Source organism: Ambystoma mexicanum, chromosome 3q (assembly GCF_040938575.1).
Source record: "Ambystoma mexicanum isolate Mex_15411 chromosome 3q, UKY_AmexF1_1, whole genome shotgun sequence".
NCBI classification, from domain to species: Eukaryota; Metazoa; Chordata; class Amphibia; order Caudata; family Ambystomatidae; genus Ambystoma; species Ambystoma mexicanum.
In genome coordinates, this window is record NC_090926.1 from 145,747,955 (window position 1) to 145,771,012 (window position 23,058).

At 46.7% G+C, this 23,058-nt stretch overlaps 1 protein-coding gene across 3 annotated transcripts in view; it reads right to left on the reverse strand.

Moving 5' to 3' along the window:
* The window catches only part of AGAP2 (ArfGAP with GTPase domain, ankyrin repeat and PH domain 2), a 1,175,901-nt gene that overhangs the window by 98,548 nt on the left and 1,054,295 nt on the right, over positions 1-23,058 (reverse strand). For all 3 annotated transcript variants that reach the window (XM_069653347.1, XM_069653346.1, XM_069653345.1), the window contains exon 8: positions 4,219-4,371. In XM_069653347.1, coding sequence (XP_069509448.1) covers positions 4,219-4,371 — 153 coding nt within the window. The remainder of the gene's footprint in view (positions 1-4,218; positions 4,372-23,058) is intronic.

Below are 23,058 nucleotides of genomic sequence, written 5' to 3' on the forward strand. Positions count from 1 at the left end.
TTGTATAAGCTAACCTTTGGTGGCTCTGATAACAACCCTGGTGCGCTGAGACTATAGCAGTGATAAAGGAGTCTTACAATTGGCAACAGGCACACATACATACGTATTCTTGCTGTGCGTTACAGATAGCCACTGTGCTGAATATACTCGCTAGATAGCCATTGCGTTAAACATTGCCCTGCGCCATAGCCGGTAAAACCCCACCACTCGTATTCCTTACTATCATATCCATGCCCGCATTTAGCCTAATTCTGTAAAATGGCTGTTTTCTGCATCTGGCCTAGATGCATGGTTGGCCTCTTGTTGGCACTTGGCCTATTTGTGCAGGTTAGCCATATGCTCCCTGCTGCACCGTGAGATGGGCATTGTGTAACATCTGTATTGTGCTGGGTTCTGCTCCCCTCGATGCATTGTTGGGGGCAGGAAATGTGTCGCACTTAAATGGATTTTTGGGGGAAGGATATGTGCTGCACTTAACTGGTTGTTGGGACTAGGAAATGTGTCACACTTAGATGGATTGTTGGGGGAAGGAAATGTGTCACACTTAGATGGATTGTTGGGGGAAGGAAATGTGCTGCACTTAACTGGTCGTTGTGGGTGGGAAATGTATGTCACTTGGATGGACTGTTGAGAGTAGGAATTGTGGTGCTCCTAACTAACCATACTAACAACTCACCATTCTTCATACTCTGCCTCAAACTCTGAACTAAACACAATCAAACCTCTACCGCACCACAAACCACATGCACGTCAGAATACCCAACATGAAACCAAACCATGCACAGTCATACCTCAACACCACATGATGGCCACCAACTGAAAACACACCTGCACTCAGTGGTGACCGTTTCCCCAAACTGAAGCTGCCAACAGCACATCAAAGCTCTTGTGCTCTTCTCCCTCCCAACCCCACTAACAAACCCCCAATCACCCTTCAATTGCAGATCCGTCAGAGCACTAAGAGACCACGCAAGCGGCAACAATGAATGGTACGATACCCATTAACATTAACAAGTCTTTCCCCTTAATGTTCTCAGAGAGTACTATACATTGTGAAGAAGGCAAACACCGTATGAAGCAGCCTAACCCTTCACCCTCAATATCCTCAAGAGAGTGAGGGCCTTAGTAGAGAGGGCAGAAGACATTTAAAACAGCCAAACTCTTCACCCATAATGTTCTCATGAGAGTGATTGGCAGTGTAATGGGTGAGGCCACGTGGAGAAGTCAAACTCTCCATCCTTAATGTCCTCTTGGGAATGATTAAGGACTTTGTGAAGAGGGCAGATATGGCACAGAGCACTTGTCTGGCCTCATCCCCATCCCTCCTGAGGTCTTTGAGGCTTGGAGTATGCTGGTTCTACTCGCATGTCTTTATCAACCCAATTTATGAATGGAGGATGTCGCTAGGTAAGAAGGATCAATGTGGTGACAGTGCTTGAGTAGATTAACCAGCAATGTAAAGATTTATATAATGCAAGCACTCCAAATATATAGGATACATGCTTTGCAGATGAGCCATACATGTATTTCAAGCTGAGGATGACATTTGAGCCACTATTAGTAGGATCACACACTACATGGAAGCAACACAAATATCATTGAATTGTTCACCAGCATGAAAAACGGGCCGAATAACCGGTTTTGCTAACATCCACATTATTTAAGATAAAGCAGGGCAGATGCTTTTTGAGTACCAGTACATATAACATAATGACTGTGGTGCCTTAAATATGCAATGAAATTAGGTTAGAAATTACTTCAGTGAGCCACAATAGCACTGGATTAGTACACCATTAGACTAGCTGGAACACAACATGTGTACAAATTAATTATGCACCTGTAAAGTGGAATACCCACCAAAAACAAGAATACATTGAAACAATATTGGTGTGCAGTTAAATAAATAATAAAATATATGCCTTCATTGACAAACACGAAGGAAAAAGCAAACAGTTTAAACAACGATGATCAGTGCCTCAAAAGCCAAGTTACGAGTGCCCACTAGTCATGAACAAGGCCCATGGATTGTATATACGTTCAACCTACCTCAACGATGAATAAGGAAGATTGAAGCTGGTGTTGCATAATTCTTTCTAATAGGTTCACTTTTGTTTTTAGAATCGGGTATTACATTTGGTGTGCAACAAGCATCACGAGTAATAACGTCTTGAAGTTAGTGTCCAAACAGACTTTATATGACACGAGAAGTATGAGTTTGCATAATGGAGGTATTTTAACGGTAAATCCACTTTCCACTAAATACAAACATTTGCTGGGCTAATTAAATAGCAGGAGGGCATACATATGTAAAACACTGCGCAACGTCATCCACCGTACCGTGTGACATCACGTGGTGTATATAAATGCTGTTTTTTCAAAATGGTGGCCGCATTCAGACACCTGGGCACGGCTAAGGAACAGACGGATTGAGCTAGGTTCCTTTTAAGCCAATTCTGGTAAGTTTAGAGCTCAGATCACATTGAATGAGCACAGAGAGGTTTGGGTGGTGCCTAGTGTACAGAATAAATATGCATAAAACCCATGGGGTACCCAAGAAGCAAAACAGCTGCTTTCCTTCCCATGTAAGGGTTGGCTGCATTTGAACAATCTTGTATACAGCACACCCACCACAAGCAGAAAGCCTATAAAAGACCTTGAAAATTGTGAATTAATTAGAATTATAATTGGTTCTTTATAACACTATTAATACCAAAGAGGTTTCTCAGCGTGGACCCGGGATTCGAACATGTCTTGCTCTGCGTACAAGCGCATTGCCACTGATCTATATTACCCATGCCACAAGGTATGTCCTGACTCTTTCATGAATGGCAAGAAGAGAATTCAAGAGATAGGGCCTCATTACGAGTTTGGAGGTAGCCCTGCCGCTATTTGCCCCCATAGGAGCAATATGGAGGGAGCTAACAACGGGCCCGTTGTAAGCTCCCTGGTCCCCTCGCGGGACCTGGAAAGGACGTCTGGTTTGAGCGGGTCCCGCGAGGGAACCTCGTAATAGGGCGGAATGGGTTTAACGGCACTGGCACCATTACCCGCGCCGTTAGACTCATTTCGCCAGGGTCCTAATGAGGCCCATAGAGTACTCTTGCCCTAATAGAAATATATCTATTATTTCCAGATACAGAAATCAGTTTTGAGCAGAGGCCATCGGGAGAGGGCCTAACTTGATACACAATAAGGACACACATTAATAAGAAATCTAGAAGGTATGTGTGAATATCTTATTTTGAGAGGATACATTAAAGGACATCTTGGGGCACCTTTACTGAATGATAACTAGTAAGATGGAAGGGGACGAGTTATTGAGATTCGTAGGAAGCCTTCTATTTGTAAATGCTCATTTGCAGAGATGAATCCCCAATAGAGCGTAACATCTCTTGGTTGTAGGGTTAATAAAGGTTTACTTTTAAACATATACTGTACCTCTTGAAAGAAGGGTGTGCTTTTGAGGTAATCCCCACTTAAAGAGACAACATTTAGGGACATTTCTCACCCATTCAGGAAAATATGAGTTGCAACAAGGTGACGTGGGAATGATTAAGTGAATTGCTGGGGTAGAAATTCCACAATAAAAAGTAATGAACACACAATGGCACAGAGTACTGTTTATATTCTTAATCAGTAGCGTAATTGCATCATGCAATGATAAGTGAGATCCTCATAAAATTGGATCTTTCACTTTGTGGTGGTGGTTACACAGATTGACTTTTAGTCATTGCTTTATTGTTTACAGTAACGTGTGAATTGACAATAAATAACTCAACTATTGTATTTTTGATTTTCTCTGTTACCTTCCTCCTAATTTCCCCTCGATTCGCCCTTGTTTTCCTTTATGTTATGCTTCTTGTGTGTTCTTTTTATTAAAAAAAAACACTTTATTGTTTAACTGATGGAAATAAGATGGCACATTTATTGATCAGGTCGCAACGATGGTATCATCGTGGTATGTATTCGAAATAATGATGTTTTCATGGGTATTGTTATTTTGGGTTTATGTATCAGAGTCCTGAGGAAGACCTCCTTGAAGGTCGAAACACGTGTCGGCTGTTTGCAACTAGTGTCAAATAAGAATTGCAAAATAAAGAGCATCATCTCTGGACTATAAAGGCTAATGACATTTAATCGATAGTGGCGCAGGTGGCCAGTTAGTTTGTTAGAATCCTGTCTTTACATTTCCTTCACTCTACTGGATCAGGTACTCACCGTGAATAGGCTGGTCCGGCGCTTGGCCCCTCGGTGTAGAGAGCTGGGTGTGCCTATTCCTAGGGAGGCCTCGCTCCGTAGCTCCCGGTGGCTGATGTTGGGTGTAGAGGGCAGGGAGGAGGAGTAGTCACTGGCATGGCCACCATTGCTTGCCTGCAGAGAGAGTAGAGGGATACAGAGGAAAGGATACAGAAATGAAATGAAAGTGTTGGTGCTGCCACTTTTTTCAGGCATGGTTCAGAAGTTGCATATTTGTATAAAATGACATGTCGAAAGACACACTACTCCACTCTCAAAACAAAGAATAAAATGCTAAAATGTTGATGAGCTAACAGGACTTAAAAGTGATGGGATCTGTTGGGAAGCAGATTACATTTCACTTCAAATTTGCATTGTTGGACACAGGGGATCGATATTTAATAAACATCAATAGTTTGAGCAAATGTCTGAACTCCATCTTCATTTATTGCTTTATGTCTAAGAACACGCTTAATCCAAAGAGTCAAGAGAGTAGTGTACACTCAATGACAGGTGGAAGACCTAGTGCAATATGTTAAGGGGCGGCTAAAGAATGCCTAGAAGCCAGGAAACAGTACAGGAGGAATCGGTGCAGGAGGAATCGGGATTTCTCCCCCAATCTCCTCCTCCACCTTGGTTATCTCATCTATCTGTCAGATCTCTAATTCTGAGATTTATTATTGCCGCGCCTTCTCCCACTACGCCAGCTCGGCGGAGCCCTTGAAAGACTCCCCCGAGCTGGCATGGGTAAAAGCCTGCATGCTGCGCCTTCTCCTGCATATTTTCTTTATTCTGATTCTCAATTATTATTGTCAGTGCCTCATTCCCCCCTGTGCCCAATCATGATTTTGCTCTTTAATTTGCTCGCTCCATCTCACTGAACGCTCTTTCCCTATCGCTTCTATTACCTCTTACTCTCTATTTCGTACTACTCTTTAGACCTATCTTCTTCTCTTAGAAAGACAACCATAAATACCTTTTTGTAGTTTTTAACCCTGCATTTTATTGTATTGTTAAGTGTGTTCTCTGTTTAGCGCTTTGGCATAGAGCACCATATAAGTCGCAAATAAATACAAATACAAATAAATACAAATTGGTGCAGGAGGAATTAGTGCAGGAGGAATTGGTGCAGGAGGAAACAGTGCAGGAGGAAACAGTGCAGGAGGAATCGGTGCAGTCGGAAACAGTGCAGGAGTAATCTGTGCAGGTATCTGGCCCTGGGAACCTATCAGCAGATTTTGGGGGTAAGCATAAGACATGCCTCAAGCATAAACCAAGTGCAGATATGTGCTTGGTCCTCTTCGTCTTACAAGGCAAGTTGCGGAGGGGATGATGTTGCAGAGATTGGAGTAGATCTGACAAGATGGCATTTCCCTCTGCTAAGCTGCGACAAAATCAAGTCTGTACACGAAGATCTGAAGGCCTCTGAGTTATCTGTGGTTTTAGCTTTTGAAGAAGATAACATTTGGTAATGTGGAAATCACAAATTCAGATACAGTTTGGCTTAAATTGTAGGGGTTTGGCTATTGAAACTGAAGTAGGCTGATCTCCATATTCCTCTAACCCTTTTCTTCTATAGACTGCAGTCTGTTACCCCTGTGGGGGGCGAGGGGGCGGGTAAAATATGCCAACTTTCAGACACGCCTCAGTGCTCTGAGACAACTACAGTGATGATTTGACGCAGTATCAATGCTTTGTAACATAACATATGTGAAGAGAGCTTGTGGTTAGTCCACAGCACAGTTTGTGAGGTACTTCTGCCTACAGCCCATGAATGCTCGACAGGGCTGGTACTTTTTAGCGGCCATGTGTATACTGAATTGCTAGCGCATGATCTTGGCCCGACTGCCCCAGTAGCTCCAGTTCAAGAATCCAACACAACTGCTTATGGATTTGAGACTTGCAGCACACCCATGGCAGAGTCTGAGAAGGTGATCTACCAGTCTAAAGTCTTACACATGTGGTTCTTTTTTTAAAAAAAAATGAATTGGAGTATTGTTTAAACTGGATACCCCCGAGAGGTGGAGCAGGACCAGGTGGTAGGCATTCCCTTAACCAAGGACCTGATTCCACACCTGTACATTTTCTATATGGAGTTAAGTATTTTTTGCAGGAGCGACTTCTCCAATATTTAGGTTGCAAGAGACAATTATTTGACAAGAGGCAATACCTTTAACACACTTCACCCCGTTGTTCAATGTCAGGGATACAAAGGATACGACCGCATAACATGAAACAAGACATGGTAACTGCAACAAATGTGTTAGAGCAGTTTCTTATATCGTTTTCTTTCCAAAAATGTAATTGGGCTTCATTGCGAGTGCGGCGGTAACCCTGCCGGTGCTACCGGTGCATTGCCGCCCGACTTGTAATAATTTACCAGCACCTGACTTCCCGGTGCCACGAGCTCATTACGAGTCCGGCAGCCCAGGAAGTCAGGCGCCGGTAAAATGTAAGTCCCCATTCCCATAGAGTCCATTAGGACTCTATGGGAGTGGGGACACGGAAGCACCGGCACCGTTGCTAACGCTGCCAGTGCTTCCATGACCGGTCTGCTTACCGTGGCCGCTGCGCCCAGCAGGGTCAGACCAGTGGCCAAGGTAGGCAGACTCAGAGTTTGCCGATCCAGAAACAAGGGTGCCAGTGAGTTTACCGGCACCCTTGTTTCTGGCCCGGCAAACTCATAATGAGGCCCATTGTCATACTGTGTTTTTATAGAGAACAGAACATCCACGAAATGTGGAAGTGTTTCGATATCACCATGATTACATGGGCGTACGGCCCCCACATGCTCTCCTCCTTTAACATGTGAAGTCAGTCTGCCTTCCCCTAGATATCCCCCCCCCCCAATTTGTTTTTACATATCACCGCTTCCCGCAAACTGTGTACCCTGTTTGGATGTAAACTGGGGTAGGACTACACCTCAATCCTCGTTTTTTCGTTCTGCATTCCACAGACGTCCTTTTTGAGGGGACCTGCTGAGCTTGTCTCCTCGTCTTTCTCACGAGGACTCTTCAGGGTCTTTGCAGGGCCTACACAAAGAGTTGATGGAAGGTAGGTAGCCAGTGCTGGAAATGGGAAAAATGTACTGTGGCCCCCAGCCTGGTTGCGCAACACAGTGGGCCTCATTACAAGTCTGCTGGTCTGGAAATAAGCAATGTACCGGCACCCGTTCCGGACTAGCACACTAGAACTCTGCTTTCTGGGGCCTCGGGGCCCGGCAGGTCTGACCTGCCGGTTGCAACGGCCCTAGAAAGGAGAGTTGTCACAGAAGCACCGGCACCATTAGCAATAGTGCTGGTGTTTCTGAGTCCACGAGAATGGGGACTAACATTTTCCAGCACCTGACTTCTCGATCCACCGGGATTTGTAATGTCCCGGTGGCACCAGGAAGTCAGGTGCCGAAAGCGGTGTTACGGAGTTGGCGGCAACCCGCCGGTGGCACTGGTGGGTTACTGCCAACCTCGTAATGAGGCCCAGTATCTCTTCATAGAACCCATTCTTGGTGATTTGCATAACAACAAAGAGCATTATGGCAATATCATAATGTCCACAATTTTAAATGTTAAACATGTCCTATAGTGATTCAGTAGGAAACCGTTTTAAGCAAATAATGGACTCTTCTGTTTTGATTGGTCACAATATTCACCCTAATAAAGAGATGTCTGTAAATTGCAGGACATATATACCAGTTTGGACAGATGGAACACTACATGTGAGGCTTTGGCAGTTTCTGCTATGCCCTGTTAAAATAAACAAAAGCAATCCACTGCGAGGGAGATAGCTCAGTTAGATATGACACAGGGGTGTATTAGGGCAGCACTCCGTGGAGTTATAGCACTCTGCTGAGTCTTCTGAAAGCTGTCTGCTCATTGAGACCCAGGGTCTGGGAGAGTCATGTGCTAGCCCCTGTGTCTGGGGGTTGGAGCAACATTTTTCGCCGGAACCCATTCCGGCTCATTCCCTGCGCTGTAGGTAGCTATATTTAGTGAAAAAGTAGGACCCCCTAGCGACTTTCTGATAAAAAAAAGTGGCTACAGAGAAATCTAGCTACTTTTTTCTATTGGTTTGGAGACTTGCGTCATTTATGCAAGTTTCCAAACCAATAGAAAAAAGTGTGGTCATTCGCCAGTTTTCTAACGGGAGTAATGCAAAAACACACAGTGCACCTAAAAGGGAGCTGTTAACTGTTAATGATAACAATGTATGCAGCTAATCTTTGAGGCGTTTCAGCAACGAGTGTTCTGCTGACCATCAGCAGATTGAATGAAACAACTTTTATTTTTCTTAACGTAGCCAGCCCGCCCCCGGAAACACTCCAAGGGAACTGTATGTTAAGGGGATGGACTGAAACGAAATGGTTGAAAGGGGAGGGGCCACAGAAAAAGTGATACATCGTAGGGGGCAAGAGTAGGCAATTATGCAAATTAGGCAATGATGTCATTTAGGTACTTCTGCCGATTTTTAGGGCAGCCAATAGCTATTTTCCTTACTGAGGATTTGGCAACACTGGGTAGCTGATCCCCAGGTGAGTAGGCGCCCCCCACTCCTCCTGAGCTCGGCAGAGGACAGGAGGGGCTGCAGGCTTTGCGCTCCTAGGAAAAACAGCAAGGACCTGCAGAAGAGCAAGGTCTTGTCTGCTGGCAGGAGGATGTCTTGCTCGCTTTTCGCAGGACCTGCCGCCAGGGGCAACGTGACGAGTGTCTGCACTCCAGTAAAGGCTGATGGTAGAGAACTGCATTTTGGCATAAAATGGCGACAACGCTCCGGTAAGCGATGTGGAGTGAAACAGCTTAATGCCTGTGCATAGCACGGAAGTGTCCCCATCATTGCAGGGCCAGGAGGGGAAGCCCATTTGTAGGTTCAAGCAGGGGTCGAACTGCAAAAAAAAAGTAAGGGAACAATGTTTCCTTCTGCCCTGCCTCTTCACCCCAACCCCCACACATAAACCCCATACTCACCGCCACTCGGCCCTTCCCCCAATTCAACTCTGCACCTGGGTCCTTCCTTCCCTACACTCCACAACTTTTGAAGAAAACAAAACATTGATTTAAATGACCACCATTACCACACAGCTTGCAGCTTCATGCAGCCTGCCTTTTGCAATCACCCACCCGTTCACACCTCTTAAAGGACATGCCCATGACTAGACACACACCCACCCCTTCCAGTACCTGAAAATACTGCCGTGATTAGCAATTCAAAGGCAGATCGTTGCCAAGCTGGGCTTTTTGATGCCTTGGCAATGGGCGTCAGTGATGTCCCAAGCAGTGTATTCAAATAAACCGAGAGAACCCAGAACCTGCGAGATATCACAGTGTGATGTGACAGCGGCTTGCCACTGGCAGATCGCTGGTTCAAATCCCTGGCCTGTGAAAAATAAACAAAAAACAAAAAAACATACAAAGGTGTCTACCCCGCCATCCTGGAACGGTGTTGCTTGACACATAAAATAAGGGAACAATGATGGATATTGTCGAAAAGGAAGGGAATATCGTACCCTGTAGTTCCCGCCCACTTTGACCTCTGGATTCAAGGACACAAAAGGAAGTAAGAGCAACACCCACTTGGCCTTCTACGTCCTGACGTCAAATTGAGTAGTTAGTACCATGACAACACCGAATGGCAGTGTCACGTTGACAATGGGGTTCCGGGGCAGAGGGGCGGGATGGGGTGGGTGGCGGGAAGGGAAGTGACATGGGGAGGGAAGGAGTGACAGTAGCCTGTTGGACGATGAGGAATAAAGACGTGTTAGTATACACTTGTCGCCGTCCCATTTCTGCGCTGCATAACATGCGGCTCCGGACCAGGTGGTCTCTCATCTGGAGCAACTCTTCATTGGCGATGAAGAGGGAAGTTCGCGCAGGACACGCAAATGAATCCAGGTGTCGCGAGTGCTGCGTGTTATACCCAAAAGCCTGTTGGCAGAAGCATTGCCCGTGGCTGCGGCAGTGAGGTCATTGCTGCGCCCATCTGCAGACAGGCCGAGTGATGTCGGAGTCAACCAATGCCGCGGTTGTGATCCACACAGAGAAAGTGGTGAGTGGAATAAGGAGCAGGAGAGACAGACGCTGCTTGTGCCACGTGCCGGCCGTCCCACAGTGTTTTCCCTCATTGTCTCATCCGCAGTAACACGGTGCTCGTGCCACTGTTGGCGGCCATGCAGAGAATTGGCGAGAGAGAGTTTTACGGACAAGGACATGTTAGAAGAAAACAGATATGTCTCTCGAGGACATTCCACAAGCAGTTAATCAGGACATTCAGACAGGGGGGCTGGCGGCTCCACCTGCTACAGCGCCATACAGACCTTCTAACTCTCTTGCTGTACAACTACCAGGGGCTTTCGATGTATCAGACACGAGTAGCATGGGGCCAAGGTGGACCAGGTGGATTAGGGATTTTGATCTCTAAATGGGGGCAGCACGGCCCGTCGACGAGGAAAGGCAAAAATGCCTGCTAAAGTTAGCAGTGGGATCTGCAACAAGGGACATTATAGATGAAATGCTGATAAGTCCATTAACTCAATTCAAGACCTGAAGTGTGCGTTGGCTGCCTACTTCACACCGCACACAAACATGGACTATGAATGTCATCTATTTCATAACACAAAACAGGCAAAAGGTTAAACAATGGACGCCTACGTCACGCACCTACGAATCAAAATGAAGCACTGTGACTTTGCAAATTACTCCAACACGGAGGCCCTACAGTCCCAAATCATTGCGGGCTGCGAATCCCAGACCTTTCAGCGCAAACTACTTCAAAAAGCCTGAACACTTGATGAAATTCTAACACAGAACTGGCAGTGAACACACAGGTCAAGAGTTTCAACACAGCCAGCCACAGCCACGCCCTCAGAGTCAATACACAGGCGACAAAACAACCTCAAACAAGAAGAACCTTTCTGCTATCAGTGCGGGTTCGAATATCCACACCAAGGAACCTGTCCAGCAGTCGGACAGAGGTGCTCCGTGTCGCGATGAAGTACATTTCAAATCAGTATGTTGCTTATCAAGAAAAAAAGGGCGAGACAGTGGGAGAGAGTCCACAGCTCGCTACATGCACAGGCCGCTCCTCACTGCGGCACAAGTGTCTCAAGCATCTGCCCAGTCTCACTACAGACCCAAAGAGGCAGAAACAAGAGAGCCAGAATCGAGGGATGACACTGTGCTTGAAAGAAAAGACAAGAAGGAGAAGAGGAGGTATGTCTCACACACACACACACACAACCAGATAGAAGATCGAGACGCCACGTGCGATATCTGGTAGAGCAATCTCCCTCGCACACAGAGATCAGTTCATCGGGGGGTGAACACAGAAAGAAAGGTTACTTGTGCACTCTGGGCAGCTCTGCAGCAATGGAACAGAGCCTGACACTACTCATGGGGCTCAATGAAAGACTGACAGAGTTCTTGATACACATGAGTTGCACAGTGAACGTGATAAGCGAACAGATATACACTGAACTGCAGTGCCCCCCCCAAACTCAAACCGACAACTGTAGACATATATCCATGTGGGGCAATGTCTCTAGTGCTTAGGACAATTTGAAGGCACGTGCAGATACAAGTCACAAGAGAGGAAACTACTCATACATGTGCTTGCCACTGGGAGTGAAAGCGGATGCATAATCAGCTTCAAAACAGCTATAGACATGGGTCTGATAGATGTGCTGTACAAGCTAATGCTACATAGGTACATCAACCCTGTGAACAAGATGAAGGAGCTGCACCCGACCTTATTCAAAGGAATAGGAAAACTATGCAACAAACAAATCAAATTACACATAGACGAAGACATCCTGCTGGTAGTACAACACTACAGAGGCATACCCCTTAACATACAACGGAAAGTACAGGAGGAACTGTACAACTACTTGAGCAAGAAATAATCAAACCAGCCACAGGACCCACAACATGGGTATCTCCCATAGTCCCTGTCCCGAAGAAAGGCTCAGATGCCATCCACCTGTGCATAGATATGAGAAGACCCAACCATGCCATTAAGAGAGTGAGATACATGGCACTGCGCATCACGGGCATGATACACCTACTAAACAGTGTTATGGTCTCATCTAAACTGGACCTCCAAAAGGGCTATCACCAGTTAGTACTGAGCCCAGAGAGCAGAAATATAACCACTTTCATCACGCATCTCGGACTTTATAGATACAAAATGTTAAGTTTCGGTGTAGCCTCCGCAGCCGAGATTTTTCAAGCAGAGATTCACAACATGATCAAACACATCCCTAACTGTATCAATTATAGTGATGACATTTTGGTGTTTGGCACAGATGTCAGAAAGCGTGATGAAACATTGTCCAGAGTATGCATGGCATTGGAAGTGGCCAACCTCACCCTTAATCAAGAAAAGTGTGAATTCAGGAAGGGTACGCTGAAATTCTTTGGACATATATTCTCGGAGAAAGGCATGACCCTAGAGCCGGACAAGATAGCGGCACTCAATGAGACACCACCACCGACAAATGTCTCTGAGTTAAGATCCTTCCTGGGTCTTGCCAGTTATTTTACACGGTACATCAAGGACTTTGCCACCATCAGTGAACCACTTCGAGCTCTAAACAAACAGAATGCCATGCTCAACTGGTCTGATGACTGTCAGCAAACCTTCACTACAATCCGCGACAGGGTGGCACGGACCGGGAACATGGGATATTTTGACAAAAACCGTGAGTCAGAACTGACAGTAGATGCAAGCCCTGTCGCGTTAACAGGGATCCTGGCCCAAATCGGCCCTGATGATCCAAAACATACTCACATTTTTGCATATGCCAGTCGCAGCCTGGCTCAAGAGATGGAGACACACATAGCATGCCGCATTATCAGCGAGGGACTCAGGTTGGCGTGGTAGAGGAGAGCGAAGGAGAGAGGTTGCCTCGAGTCAGATGATATCAGTAGGGAGGTGGATAGGCTAATTCAAGTGAAGGAGGAATTAGCCCTCTCTGAGGACAACATATATGAAAGCACACAAAATGGTGATTCCGGCCTCTCTCAGAAGAAAAGTGGTGGAACTTGTCCATGAGGGGCACCGAGGTATTGTCTCCACAAAATGCATGATATGACAAAAGGTGTGGTTCCCGCAATTGGATTCGCTGGTGGAGGAGATCCTGAGAGAGTGTCCAACGTGCTGTCTCATCACACCAAACAGACATCCAGAACCGCAACGCATGTCCGAGCTACCGGAAGGAGTGTAGGAAGCAGTAGCTGCTGATTTCTTCGGACCCATCGAAGGAGGTAAATATGTCCTGGCTGTAACGGATGAGTACTCCTGATACCCTGAGGCACAGCTGGTATCATCCACGGCTGCCCATCACATCATCCCAGCAATGGGCCTCATCTTCACCAGATAAAGCATAGCCAGAAGAGTGAAAACGGACAATGGGCCCCCGTTCCCCAGTCAGGATTTTTAATGCTTCAGTGAAAACATGGGGTTTCATCACCAGATAATCACGCCGCTCTGGCCACATGGGAACGGCATTATCGAACACTTCATGGCAAATCTCAAGCAAGCGCTACAAGTGGGACAACCTTACGAACAAGTCCTCCAACAACTGCTAAGGGATTATTGGAGCACCCCACATTGCTCCACAGGAAAGAGTTCAGCAGAAGTAATGTCTGGGAGAAATGTCCTCACCAGGCTACCCCAGCAAGGACCCCAAGAAGCTGAGTGGCCTGATGACACAGAACTGAGAGATCATGACCGAACCGCCAAGCAAATAATGAAAGAGTAAGACGACCTGCAAAGGAAAGCTCGGGACACCATGCTAGAGATAGGAGAAGTGGTAACAGTGAAACAACCAGAGACCAACAAACACACTGCAGCGTTCAAGGATGAACCATTGGTCATCATTGCAAAAAATGTTCCATGATAACGGCCCAGGGTGATCATGGATCCACTACGCAAAACTCCTCACACTTTAAGAGATTTCCACTGACCAGCCCGAGGATGACTGGTGGAAGAGGAGGTGTGACTGATGAGGATATCACAGATGATTCCTATCAGGGAGATCAGGAAGATTCAGACGCCTCAGGTGTTGAGGACCTGTGTGAGCCTGAGCGAAGGTGCACGTTGGGGACTGAGACCTCAATGGGCGAGGAACAAACCTTGCTGGCTCATTGAAGAGATGGGGTGAGCCGCATCATCTCAGATGACGCTATACCCCCGTTGGGGTAACTGTTTAATTTGAAGGGGTATCACGTTGACAATGGCGTTCCGGGGCAGAGGGGCGGGATGGGGTGGGGCAGGAAGGGAAGTGACATGGAGAGGGAAGGAGTGGAATTACCCTGTTGGACGGTGAGGAATAAAGACGTGTTAGCATACACTTGTCTCCGTCCCATTACTGCGCTGCATAGTGCGCGGCTCCGGACCAGGTGGTCCCTCATCCAGAGCACCTCTTCAGGCAGTAGTTTGAAGCTCGGGAGAGGTGTAGCGCCATGGCAAAACATTTAGAGAAAAGAACCATGATTCCCGTCATCTGAATCCTCAATCTCCCCTCTAAATGGGACGAGAGCTACAACTCATGAGTCTTACGACCAGTTGATGATTCTTATCAGAAAACCCTCACAAGAGGAAAAAGAGGCAAGGGTCGAAGAAAAAGTGGAGTACACAGAGCAAGAGGTTCACTCCCCTCTTGCTTGTCCTTTACCCCATCCCTTTGAAACAGGAACTGGGATGAACATAGGTCAAAATATTTGGATCACTGCATAGTTGAAAACGTTATGATCACATGTATTTTGTTTTTGTGTAAGAGAAGCAACCGAACCCTGTGACAAAGCCTACTGTTCGCCAGTTCAAGAAGATGGGAAAAAGGCTCTTCCCACTTATCCCTGACATATGGGGTATGATTTGGAGAGAGTGGAAGGAACCCGACTCTCTGCCCAGGTTCATGGAAATGCTCTATCCTTTCTGAGGTAAAAATAAAAATGACTGTTACCTTCATTAGAAGTAGATTCTCGTCTTTCTAGGCTTACAGGTCCCCGTTGTATGCCCCCCAAAGAGGCTGTGGTACACCATTCAATGGGCAAAAAGGTTGAAAGTGCCTTGAGGACAATCTATGCAGGTTCTTATGAACCCTTGAGAACGTCCGTCAATGCCTCGTATGTGCGTCAGATGCTCATGGTTAACTTCTGCATACACGTATGGTAAAGGAAGTAGACTGCACACCACTACTGGACGCTATGCATCGAGAGGCCGAATCCCTCTCAGATTCCGAGCAGCTGTTCACACAATGGAAACCACAGTCTTGCCCAAGTGTCAGCTTCATGTGAGAGATTGACAGACTGAATCAGCTCAGACAGTTGTGGCTTAACGCCTACCTTTTCAAGGGGCAAAGCTATTTGGTAAACAGCTTGAGAAGAATGTGCACTGAGTGCATCATGAGGAAAAGCACTTTAGAGACACTGAGGAAGAAACCTAGCAACAAGCCTGCAAGGATCCCGATGACTGGATTCAGGTCAAGCAGGGCTCGCCTACCTGCTTCCTCCTTCCGGCTTCATGTCAGCAGCAAACCAACGTTGTTCCCTCTCAATCGAAGGGAAACATGTCTCTACTTAGGCCGACTTGATCCTGACCGGATCGGGCTTGCACATCAGTGGCATGTGGGTGCAGACTCCCACAATTCATCTCCACCCCAGACACCTTGGCCCTGGAAAGCATTGTGAAAGGTTATACCACCCCATTGGCCTCCCTCCATCCAGACTCTGGGGACAGGCTCACCCCCTGGATAAAAGACTGACGATCAGAGCCCTTCTTTGGATGAAGGTAATAGTGCCTTTTTGTCCGGAGGAAAGAGGGGCCGGGGGTTGTTCTCTAATGTCTTTCTGGTTCCCAAGGCATCAAGCAGTTACAGGCTGCTCATAACCTTCAGAGCCTTCAACGAGTTTGTGATGGACATCATATTCAAGATGGAATAACTACAATGCATCATAAGTCTGGTCTTCTCCAGAGATTGGCTGGCGTCTACATGTTCCGATTCGACAAACCCATCACTGATTCCTGAGGTTCTCCACTGGGGACCTGAAGTTCCAATTTACTGCCCTCCCCTTTGGACTAAAGTCAGCATCCAGGGTTTTTACCAAGATCTTAGTTGGGATTAATGGGAAGGCTTCATGATCAGGTGATTGCCATCTTCCCATATCTATACGACCTACTCATCCTGGGTCCCTAAACTCAGGACGTTGATGATGATGTGTACAGAACTCTTGTTTGCTTACCTTCTAATGGATTTCCAATCAACATCAGGAAATCTCACCTGGCTCCCTCTCAGGATATTTAATTTATTGGAGCCCACTTTCAGACTTACATAAAGACCTATTGGGGCCAGGTGCAGCTTTCCCAGACCAGGTGCGACCACATCCATCAGGAAGTTTACTATCTTTGTCACCTTTCTGAGTGAATCAGGCCAGAGATAGCAGATGACCCAAGGTCTCATGGCAGATTCAATTTGTGTTACCCCTTGGGTTAGTCTTCACTTTCGACAGCTGCTTTACCATCTATATTGACACTGGTCACAAGTTTCAAATAACTACTGAAGAGGAAGTGCCAAGCACGATTCACACTCCAGCAGCCCCTTTTGAAGTACCAGGAACATTCACGCCAAAATTTGTGACGTATGATGAGCAAACAAACCAGCAGAGAGCAGCAGTTGGGCTATGTCCAGTACCTATCAGAATAACAGCACCTATTGAAGTACCGACACCTAGGAAAACCTGCACAGTAAGGTACCCATTGAAAAAACCATATTGACAAGTGAGACAGAATGACGATTGTCAGACTGTAATACCTGAAGAAGCTAAGAAGATACTGAAGGAAGACGAATGGTGACGTCATGAGAACCCGGACTGATGCACATATAGAAGATATAACGACCTGAGAATAATGACAAAAGAGACGAAATATCATGGATAAGCGACATCTTGAGCCTAAAGTGAAACAATTGATGTCAAGATGTCAGAAACTTATGCCATATGCACGATGAAGATGTTCAGTTAGTTTAAACGTGTACATATGCAAAGTAACTGCAAGAAGCAAAGAAATTGTGAGGCTTGCTTATGCCTAATAGTAAGATAGATTGCGGCAAGCGCCACCTATACATAAATCTACCTCATAAGAGCACTTTATGTAAGTATACTTCCACTACACACAAGTGTACAATCAACCAAAGGTTACTAAAGGTCTCAAGAGGAGAGTTTTGCAGCAAACATCGAGAATTAAAGACAGAGAGAAACTCAGACGAAGGTAACCATGCCAAGAAGCCATGGTCGTATTAGCTGGAATAGGCCGACAGTGGATACAATTAAAAGGAAAGAAGAACAGAGCATCCTGTTCGGAAAGGTCAAGATAAGCCACAGATGGCAGACGACTGGCAGAATTAAATCAAATACACAAAATTGCATGAAGGAAAGGCCGATTTCATGGTATCGGAATCACCTGACCAGGCAAGCATTAAGGGATGAAACTTTCACACCTACCCATGGACCTTTGCCATACCCAGACACCTTAACTTTCCCAGACCGAGAAGCAGACTCGAGGCCAACTACAAAGAAATAATTGACTCATGACCACTGAAGTGATGATTGATTGTAACAATAATTGGAGGGAAGCTGGGGTGCAGATGAACTCTCTGCACCTGGCTGGCTATTCTGCACGCTGCTAAGCGCACATGGAAAAGTATGAGTGGGGTTGATGCCAACACAATCATAGTGGACCGTGCAATCTATTGTCTGGTTAGTAGAACCAATGAGACGTCATACTTTTAGTGACGTGTACAGTAGTCATTTTGAAGGAAGGGCTTAGTTGCCCCACCTGACATTGTTTATCCAATCCCCTCTCCCCGTTACCATATACAGATATAGTACCTATATTAAAGTTAACTTCTGTATGGGAGGACTGGTCCAGGAGACCCCCCTCCCATGCCTCTTCTCCCCCGGTGAGGTTCATGGCTCACCGAGTGTCCTTCCTGCCACCAGGGCCCAGGTGGTGGGTGGGGCACTGGCTGAAGACATTGACCAAACCTGCTCAATTTAGCTAGGCCCTGGAAACCATTTCGTCTAATAAAAATGGCTTGAGCCCTGGGCACCGCAGCACGGCCCCCACCCTTGGAGAGTGTCACTTATCCCTGTGGCCACAGCTCCCTGGCAGATCCGCTAAGAGCCCGTTCCCACGAGCAGACGGACATGAGCTAGTGTTAGATACCAACACTGTAACATTTCACCTTCCGCAGTGTATCGCTGTTTCCAGCATGACCCGGCCAGCAGGGCCTGGGTGGAAAAGAACTGTACAATGGTCCCCTGACAAAAACAAAATCCCCAAATACTAATGAGCAAACCACCTGTGATGAAAGCGTTCTCTCCACAACCTCACTGACTAAAAACCTGTAAAATATATGAAAATGGCAGGATGGGTGCTCATATGACATTAGGGACGAAGCACCCACATCCCTGTAGCTATGCGCAAATGGTAAAAGCGTCCCGGTGGTTTTTCATGTTATGTGTGTTATCGAGAAGACTGCACCCCACAGTCCCGCGCCAAAACTGAACTAATGCTGCTAGAGTGCAAAGGAAGACAAATGCAACTATACTGAGGGCTCATGTAAGGGGTGCACGAAAATGCACCATATGTGTGTCCGAGCCCACTATGCGCCACTGCCGCCAGTCTCAGTGACGGGTTGTTCCTGCGTGCTCCACCAATCTTACTGCTACCTCACTTACCGTGTATGTATAAGCATATAACAAAATGTTGTAGTTGCTAAAAACGTAGTGTACAAGTAATGTGCTCAAATTGGCCATATGGATGGCACTAGCAATGTCAAAAACGTGAGCTTTGGAAAGACTCAATGAGTATTGTATATTATATGAATGTTTATGTCTCTTCCTCCTAAAGTCTGCAACACACGAGGAAAATACCTTTGTGAGCACATGCAAGGCCATTCCCCCTTCCTCCCAGTGAAGCCTGCCAGACGAAAAAGCAGAGGCCTGTGCCGCGCTGCTCCACCTCCCCCAATTCGGCTGGAGCCGCTTCAAGCATTTGCATTCCCCCGCAGCACCCAAGGCCACGGCCTGCCACCTGAATTATTTACAACCCAGCAGTAAACCCCGGCCTTAAAACACAGATCCAAAGGCGCCCTTTCTTCGACTCCACGACCCGCCGGCCCACATTAGGTTAATGGCCCCTGTAAAATTAGGACACCCAATATTATGGCAACATTACAAGAACACATCCATACTGACTTCTAACAAGACATGATGACACAGACCGCCTGTCCCATGCCCCGAGACCCAACCCCACGACCTCTGATACCCGGTCAACAGGATGGTGGTAACCATGTATTGACGAATCGCCAACAGACCCCACTCCAGGTGCATTCCTCCTGTGTTGCATTAACCTGTAGAATAACCTATTGGAAGATTTACCAGGGAAGATAATATTGCAATGTTGAAGAACTGCGGCGTGCGTGGCCCTAGGGCAGAAAGTCAGGAAAGACAATCATCTCTGACACTGATCACGGTTGGCACAACAACACCGCCCGGATGAGCCCAGCTGACCTGCCAGGCCCAGCCCAACCCACGAGGGTAACCAGTGACGTCCTCCAGCCGCGACAAACCACATCGCAGCAGCACCTATAGCCAGTCGTCGCCACCCAATCCCCACGAACTTGTGCCCCCTATAGCATGTAGGTTCTTATGACGTTTTTTGTAAATATATACGCCTGTCTTTGCTATTGTCAGACAGAGCGCTCTCGGAGTTTGCAGAGTTCTTTGCATGCCCTATTTTGATTGATAAACTCCCATTTAAGCTCACCTGCACTTTGTCCTGGCCTTATTCCCATCCTGGGAGAGTCCATTATTGTCTCTCATTGCGGGGAGGATCGTGCTATCTGGGGACGCTTGCCTTCACTTCCTAGAACCAATCAAGTTGCATTCAAAACTTTACGAGTTAGACGTCAGTGATGACCAGTTTTTGGTATAAATGTTATGTTTTTTTTTTATTAATTGGAGTTGAAGCGAGAAGGACTATCGAGCGATTGCTGATATCCATTGAACTCCCCGTTTTTTGTACTTGTCATTAAACATACTCCCTTTGCCAAACTTTTGAGTTGTCATTATCAATTTGGTGTAAGAGTACGCATCTGCATCCCCATCTATCTCGAGGGTGCTGCTGCTCATCTTAAAGTGCTGTTTGGAAACCCCCAGTCCTATGGGCCTGCTGGGGTCCATCCTGCACACTACGAACACCATATCCCTCTGGATCCATGGCTCAGATCCAATCTCCAGTGGTGGACACATTGCAAGAACCTCCTCGAAGGGGTTTTCACTAAAACACCTTTGACCACTCCTGATCATCCCTGATGTTATTGCCAAGGTTGGGGAGGCGTTCTCAAGGAACACCACTATCCACCAATTATAGTCTCGTCTGGAGTCCCTGAGATCCTCTAATTGGTGGGAGCTGAAAGCAGGCAGGAGAGCAATGTTGAGCTGCACGGCCAGGATTCAGGATGGTCAAGTTTACATCTTTACGGACAATATGACACCAGTGTCATACATCAACCATTAGGGGAGATGAGATCCAGCCAACTGGAGGAGATAGCGGTCACCATGGGGCCTTGGGCAGAATGGAATCCGCTTTTACTTCAGGCCACCCATATCAAGGGAACCAACAATACATTAGCCAACTCCCTGAGCAAGTTGTTTCCAACATCCCAGGAGCTGCTCATCTTCTCAGACACTTCCTAGAGAATCGCAAACAGTTTTGTGTCCCAACACTGGAATTATTTGCATCAACAAACACCACCAAACTACCTCAATTCTGCTCGAGACTTTTAGAGAGGGGAGTTTGAGGCTTTAGTGGCCTGAAAATCTGCTTCATGCCTTTCCTCCCATTCCTCTGTGCCCAGGGTCCTCGTGCGGATCAGGCATAGCCACTCCACAGTCATTCAAATTGCTTCTTTTTGGCCCATGAGGTGATGGTTCCCACTGGTCTGGCAACTTGAATTGGCTGCTGTTTCACCTCCCCAGAACCATGGTGCCGACTCCTTAGGGCTCCCTGGATAAGCTCAACCACTGGAATTGGATGGTCTGCCTCCTGAGAGGGCAGGGCTCCTCCAACAAGATCGGTCACAACTTCCCTCCTTGACTGCCCAGGACGCAAGGCATTCATCCACCTTGGAATTCCTATGTAGCATGATATAATCACAACAATGTCCTCCAGCCTTAAAGGTGAGGTTTCCGTACTTTTGCCCAGTTCCCCCTAGAGGGCTTTGACACAGGATTGGGTCACTACTGTCTGAGGGCTCAATGGGCAGCCATTATGGAATTTCTGAGCCCTTTGGGTTCCACTTTCCCCTTCGGGTGGCACCTTCTCTAGACTTCTCAAGAGAGTCTTCATTTCACACACAACGGTTAAGAACTAGTGCCCCACCTATAACCTCCTTAGACTTCTTTGGGCCTGCTAGGGCCTCACTTTGAGCCTTTGGCTTCCACAGACCTTAAGTACTTGATGTTGAAAACTCCCTTTTTGGTGGCTAGCGTATTGGCCAGACTTATTTGGTCATCACCCCACAGGTGGCTATTTGTCATTGTGACCCAGCTTTCACCCTATGGGGGAGTCTACTTTTCACATGTCCCAGGACACTGGTCTTGCATCTATCCCGGTGAATCTTACTTAGCGGGATGGCCAGTTGTTAGCTAATTCGGATGTGCACTCTGTCCTCTTGACTTACATTGACAGTAGAGGCCCTTTCAGAACTACCAATAGCCTACTTATTACTTTCGGAGGGCAAGGAGGGGTTACAAGGCATTTCATGTTTCCGTCAGTCGCTGGTTGAAAGACACTATCTCACGGGCCTACTCTCTGGCAGGTTCATCTTCCTGCTGAACACATTCTGGGATGATCCAATAGGGGGGAGGAGACTTTTTGTGCTGGATAAAACGGGAGCATCATTATGGAAATGTACACAGCAGCTACCACGATCACCTCAGGTGCATTTATCCACCATTACTGCCCTCACAGTTCACAGGGACGGGAATTCAGCTATATCGAGACTTCTCCTCTAGAGGATACATTGCAATGTGTGTCTCAGCTGTTCTGAGTCAAGGAATGTTTTTCATTTCTAGGGTGATCTAGTTCATATTATGTATTATGTGCCCGGCCATTCTCAAGGACTGTTAGTCACTATGCCTAATGACTTCTTCTCTTTCCACTCCTGAGAGTATTTGTTTTTTGTTTGTCTGTTTCTGTGAACGCTCTGAGACCTTTGGGTGAGTATTGCGCTATACAGAAATCTATCTAGTTAGTTAGTAATTATTCAGATGTTAAATGACTGGAACGAGAAAGAGAGGACGTGGGGGTAATACTCTGATTATTCCCTCTTCTGTACACCTAGTCTCTCTCTTTCTGATCCTGATCCTGCCTCTGCCTTCCAGTGGATTGCCCCAGTCGTATGCATCACAGGATGGGTGTGGGCAGGTCAGACCCCTTCATACCCCGCAGAGGGGATAAGGGGGAAACGGGTGGATATAAAAAATATTTGTGAAGAATGTCTAGGTGTAGACAGACTAACATCACATCTTAAACAAATGTAATGAGGAAGAGAGAGAGTGTAGGTGTAATGAGGATTACAATTAAGTAATCAGAGCAGTTCAGCTCCAAACGTTTTAAGGCCCTCATGAGCTTGACGGTAATTCAGCCGTAAATCCACAGAATGACTGAAGTAGGATACCGTCACTTCAGCTCGGTCCCATTTACTTAACACAGGGTTACGAGTGGTGACAAGGCAGTGTAATCGCCCATTTTCTGGAGTGGCAA